At 38.4% G+C, this 6,321-nt stretch overlaps 1 protein-coding gene across 1 annotated transcript in view; it reads right to left on the bottom strand.

Annotated features, from left to right (window-relative positions):
- Positions 1-6,321, bottom strand: part of RPGRIP1L (RPGRIP1 like) — a 210,623-nt gene that overhangs the window by 114,854 nt on the left and 89,448 nt on the right. Inside the window, exon 11 of the mRNA XM_018554730.1 lies at positions 2,319-2,464. Coding sequence (XP_018410232.1) covers positions 2,319-2,464 — 146 coding nt within the window. The remainder of the gene's footprint in view (positions 1-2,318; positions 2,465-6,321) is intronic.

The following is a 6,321-nucleotide window of genomic DNA, read 5'->3' as shown; positions in this document are numbered from 1 at the left end:
TAATAAAAAAAAGCACAACCCCTCCCTCCCCCCCCCACATAACATACACGTGCACCATATTGTGGTGTATGCCATGTACATGCGCTGCAGTGCGTTGTTAGAATGCATCGTAGTGCATGTTTTTTGCCCTTTTTTTTTCTTAAAAAAACCCCCCATTAAATTAACTGTGGCAGCACATGGCAAAGCTTTGTCACGCATTGCCATGCGCTGTGGTACCTTGTGTTGCAATTAAATATACGCCTGTATAATTTTATCACAACACAAACACCAACACAGCGTAAAAACAATTTTTAACATAAGTCGCTTATTTACAGTTTTGCGTACCTTAATTTTTCTTACCTTTTCGCAAATTGGCGCAATTTCAAATTTGCAAATATTTGTTATTTATTAACTCATTACAGTTTTATCTTTTAGATTTAGTCAGAAAATATATATTTTTGTGCGCCGATACTGATTTTAGTGTGCTTTATCAATTGAATTGTGTATTTTTATCGGTTTAATATTAATTTGAGAAACATTTGCACAATTATTGCAGGGCCCTCAAATTAAGTCGTACCATCTTTTTATTCTACCGGGCCTGCGCTTTCAGAAAATATATGGTTTGGGGGGTCGTTTACAAACGCTAGCAACGCAGCAGTTCAAAATCAAATCAATGGGAAAAATTGCAAAAATGGCATGGCCAGCTGATTTGCAAAATGTTCCGGAGGGCTTGGCAGCAAAAGGGTTAAGAAAAAGTATCAGTAATTGGTATCAGCGAACACCTGAGGGAAGGTACTTGTACTTGGTCTTGAAAAAGTGGTATTGGGATATCCCTAGTTTCTTAACTTCTTGAGGGTTAAAATTTATATTTGTTTCTCCTTCAAAAGAAGGAGGTTGTGTGAGAGGTTTGTTTAATATAATTTGTAAAGTAGATATGAACACTGCCTGTTCTAACAAAGAGTTAAATGATTACAACCTTGGCCTCCGCATTGTATGTTAATGAGTTCATGAGAGAAACACAATCTACAAATGTCAGTCTTTCTATAAGGACAGATCACTGTGAAGATGCTCAGAATAAAACTGGATTCAGCCATGTTGCTTGCTGCAACAAAACATCTAAAAAGGTGAAAAAAAATATTTTTAAAACATTATTTTCATTATGCCATGTAAATGGGAACACATAACAAAAATATAGTGGGGTTTTCTCAAATTTGACTACAAAAGTAGAAATATACATTAAATACATATTATTTGGAGGGTAATGCACAATTTTTGATAGCTGCAATAATGTTTTCCATAAAACCTATGCTCATTTTAGCATGATTCATCCCTTTGAAAACATTGCAAATACAAGAAAATACCTGTTGAGCATCAAGAAATCCAATGCATTCCTATCTTCTTGCTTGGGTTGACAACAAAGTCAATTTGCGGCACTGAAATCCCAACCAGCGTTGTCAGCCCTACTTGTTAGAATACAGAACTCCACCTTTCGATATCATTCTTTGTCCCCATCTTCATATATTCCTATTTTTCAATGGTAACCAACTTCCCAACAGCTGTATGTGCAAACATTTTACAAGCATGGGGATGATGTCACCTGGAGTAGCAAAAGCTGTTTCTTGTTACTGGAACAAGGTAACAGATTTAAAAAAAAAAGTGTTGTGGTAACGCACCATAAGATTTCCCTTACTTTCCGTGACATCAGGACAATAAATAAGAGGATGCAGATCACTGGAACAGGAAAGAGGGAGGAATAAAAACCTAATTTATGTTGGGATTGGGGTTTGTAGCTGGTGATACCCAATATATAATCAGCTTATAAAAACACAAGAAAATGTGTTTTACATTGACCTCCAACAATAAAACAACTAATCCTAAGGCTTTTGGTAGAGCCAAAAAGCAAGGAGCCTTCTGCAGGTTGTGCATGATGTTGTGCAATATTCACATTTGCTGTCTGTGTGGCAGTAGTTCTTAATAACCCAATTATTTTTGATGACTAAAGCCTCAGAATAGTCTCTTATGGTCTTCGAGTGAGCACAGAATAGTTACCCCGGTATAGGTTAATAGACGTGGATACGATTTTTAGGGTTCTCAGGTAGCCATCTCTGTGAACAGGATGTCACACCATACTACAGATTTTGGTTCCAACTACCTACTCTCTACAGGGAAACTGGACATTGTACAAAGAAGATAACAATGTTGATGGTTGCCTTAGGTGACAGGTCAGATAGAAAGCCCCATCACTAGGTCATACAAGCCCACTGCAAGGCATAGACGGATAGTAAAAGCCAACTTACTTGCAGTATTATTGTACATTTATAACAGCATGCAAAACCAACCTCGCTCTCTTCGCATTCTTTCAAGAACCTCATTTTTGTCTGCAAGGTCAGACTTTAGAGCAGCTTCAAGCTGAGCAATTTGAAGTTTTAACTGTTGCTCTCTTAACTTTCGTTGTTGCTCTTGACTGCTGCTCACAGTGAAGGCACTACAGAACAAAAAGCAAAACAAAACATTATTCTTTTAAGTGTTTGAATAAGGGTTCATATTCATCCAAGTTCTTTTCAAAATAGAGTCTGTTACAATGTATAATGTGGCTCCGCCTGAATCTTCAGACATAGTTACTTACTTCTATGTCTTGTCATTCACATTTAGTTAAATAAAAGTAAGTTGTGGTAAGAGTGAGGAAGGAGTCATTAGACATTCAATTAGTATTAGCTTAAATGTTAAGGTTAGGGAGAGGTTGTAGTTAAGATTAGATTTAGTTTGATGGCCGGTTCACACCAAAATTCTTTTAGTAATGCATGCAATAGAAAAATTACAGCACATATGTGATTGACTGGAGAAGGCTCAAAACTCCTGACACAATTTTTATTGATTGCTGCCTGTGCCTTCCTGTCCCACTGATAACCCCACCCCCATTTCCTTTTTAAGTGCAGCAGGGAAATTAAAGAACCCACCCCCCATTGCGTAAGAGACAGAAATAAAAACCTGGCAGAAATTTTAACTCTTCCTCCTCCTCTTCTTCCTCCTGTATGTGTGTGTGTGGTTAGCTTACAATAGGTTAGAGGGGTGGCTTTTGGAGTCCTCCCGCTCTTCTGGGGTACCCGGAAACACAGCAAATGGCTGCGGGAGGGAGAGCAAGGAGCAGACCAGAAAATGTCCATTCTCTGATCTGCTCTGTGTAACCAGTGAGACAAGGAATCTGTGCTCACAGCCTTCCTGTCTCATCTGTCACACACATGACTATACAGAAGATAGAGCACAATGCTCTGCTCAATTTTCTGTATTGGAGGGCAAGCTACATAAGGAGTACCTGATACCTCCAAATGTTATCACATTGCTAGCCCTGTGTAATAGCAATGAAGTTAAGAGAAAAAAAAAAGGGGGGGGGGGGAGTAAAAAAAAAATAACAAAATAAATATATATTTTTTTAAAGTGATAAAGTATAATAAAGTCAAAAAAGTAAAAAAAATAATAAAATAAATAAAAATTAAACAAAATGATTTAGATCAACTCCGCTGCCCCGCCATCTGCATGTGAATAAACGCACACGTAGCACATTGTGTGTGTGTGTGTGTGTGCGCTAGTTGGCCCCGTTCCACTGTGTGCCATATTGTGGTTGCCGGACAGCTGCACTCTCTAACATGCACAGTGTGCATTGAAGGGTAAGTTCACTTTCCCAAGTAATTTGGGAAAATGGAATTACCTGTTCAAATCTGGCCCCCTCTTCGCCTTGCTATTCTTACCTTTTGGTGAATGGTCCTTCCCCTGAGCCAGTACAGGTGTACTATCTGTACCCCATACTGCCATCCGATGCAGCCTTGTGCTATGGATTTTGAATTTTGCTTGCAAATTGCGAGGATTAGTTGGTCAGTGCTGATCAGTTGACGGCGCTGGTCCAGCGAGAAGCGCTTCTCAGCACAGTAAAAAAAGGTTTTCATTAAAATAATTTCTTATATTATGACACGTAGATTGTCATAATATAATGTCTTGCTTTAGTCTTTGGGCAAGTGTTTTTTTACAAAAATATCCATGCCCCTAGGCTGGTGTTAGCTAAATAAACTTTATACAAATAATGAGTAAAGTTAACTCTTTTTTACATGGATTAAAGGCACATGGCTAAGTTTGGCCTTTGTGTTACAAATCTTACATTTAACTTAAAGTGACATTAAACCCTCAGATTTTTTAACATAAACCAATACTGTAATGTGTGCCTTACTGTAATGCATGGTTGTTTCCCTTCTCTTTGCTGCTCTTCCTTTTAAATCCTCATGTCTTCTCATGCTTGGGGAGAACTTCCCTTTTCAGCTCAGGGCTTCTTCCTGTAGTGCTGGCTCAGGTTTCAAGCCTATACAAATCTATACACAGACACTATATATCCATTCCTGAGACAAGGCAGTCTACTGCAAAACAGAAGTTCTGCAGAGCATGAGAACAGATACAGATTTAAAAGGAAGAGCAGCAAAGAGAAGGGAAACAACCATGGATTACAGTAAGGCACACATTACACTATTGTTTTATGTTAAAAAATCTGAGGGTTTAATGTCACTTTAAATTTAAGAAACATTACCGTTAGAAAGAACTTAGTTTCTTTACCTTATATTTCTAAACAAGATTTTAGTCGTGATTAGGTGTTAAACAGCAACTTGAATGACTTATCCTGCATGTTACACATAATTTGTCTCCTATGGCAACCATCTTGTAAAAGTTGCATACTTATAAGTTTTTAAAAAGAAACAATAATCTTGCAAACAATGGCTGATGTGTGAGTTTGGACGTTAGATGGTAGTGACACACAGATCACTTGTCCTAATGTTTCAGGAATTAGGCAAACATATTCTGTTCTGCTGCTTCCTAAAACCAAAGGCGCCTTGCACAGCCTGTGGTTAGACAAGATGAAAGACATTGTGGGATGATCATGGGAATGGCCTTAATTTAGATTCCCAACTATGTGGAGTTGAAAAAAAAAAGTTGGCAAACGTTGCACACTTTGTGGGGCTGCAGTAGGAAATAGTATGCATAATACATAGGAATCATAATTCCAGTCACTAACATAACCACAGACCAGTAAACTGTGCACCAGGATCTTCAATTGCCACCCAGCATCAACCAGAAACCAGTGCTGGGCCAAAGGGTACTCAAATTTGTGTTTATAATTCTTAGTAAAAGTTGAAGAACTAGCAAAATGGTTTAAAGGGGACATCAGTTGTAACCAGAATTTCCCCATCTATTTCACACATCTCCATGTAATAAGATGTCAAGATGTAGTAAGATGTAATAAGATGTCCAACATCCCTTTATCACTACATTTTTTATTTAAAATGCACACAACATACTATTGCTTTTGAAAGGTTGTTCCATAATAAAGGAATTCCCTGACAAATAGTGGAGCAGACAAAATCTAAAATTTCCGCTCCGTCACGATATTGCTAGCTTCTGTAGTTTCCGAATAACAGGTTTGTTCGTAGCAAAAAGTCCCATCAGCTCCTAGTTTGAGACCCAATTAAAATACAAGCAAAATAATGGAGTCCAAGCTATGCCCTTTGAATCCTCCATCGGGAATAAACAATATTAAACATACTTACAAACCAAATAGCAAATTACAATATGCTGTGAATGGCAGCAGGCATGATATCAAAGAGCAGTGGAACCTACAATATTACCTGATGTCAATATAAATAGTGAAACCAGAGGCCAGCCCAGCTTATTTCATCATCTCATCACCATCATCAATCTTTAAGGGGTTCTAAACCCTCCGGTTTTTTTTGCTTATATCTACTGCTAGCATGCAGTAGATATAGGCAAGAAGTGTAAAAAAAAACAAAAAACCGCTTAAAATCATTTTAAACTTACCTCGTTATCGCTGCTCACTCCCGCGCCGAGAATCAGGAACTGCTCGTACGGACGCAAAGGATCTTGGGGCGGGCGCATGCGCAGTTCCGATTCTCGGCCGGGAGACGAGCAGAGACGCAAGGTAAGTCTATGGACGCGTGCACCCGCCTGCAGACACCGCTGGATCGGAGAGACAGAGCAGTCAGCACTGGATCGGAGTGACAACACACCACTGGAGGGACACATGAAAACATGGGGAAAGAAGAGGAAGATCGGAAAAAGAGACATCATTTAAGGTAAATGCTAACATTTACATGGGGGGAGGGAATTTTTTTTTGCCTTTAGTATCACTTTAATAGTGGTGGATACAAGATTATAAGAGGCTTACAGTATAATGGGTAGCTGCCTGAATGAATGATACTTGATTTAAAACAGCTGTATGAATAATCTATAAATGGAATTCACTATTTTATCCATAAGCTCTATTAGCATAGTCAATCCACTTAATTT

This window comes from Nanorana parkeri, unplaced genomic scaffold (assembly GCF_000935625.1).
Source record: "Nanorana parkeri isolate BGI_ZX_2015 unplaced genomic scaffold, ASM93562v1 scaffold170, whole genome shotgun sequence".
Taxonomy (NCBI): domain Eukaryota; kingdom Metazoa; phylum Chordata; class Amphibia; order Anura; family Dicroglossidae; genus Nanorana; species Nanorana parkeri.
This window is presented reverse-complemented; position numbering and strand designations above follow the sequence as displayed.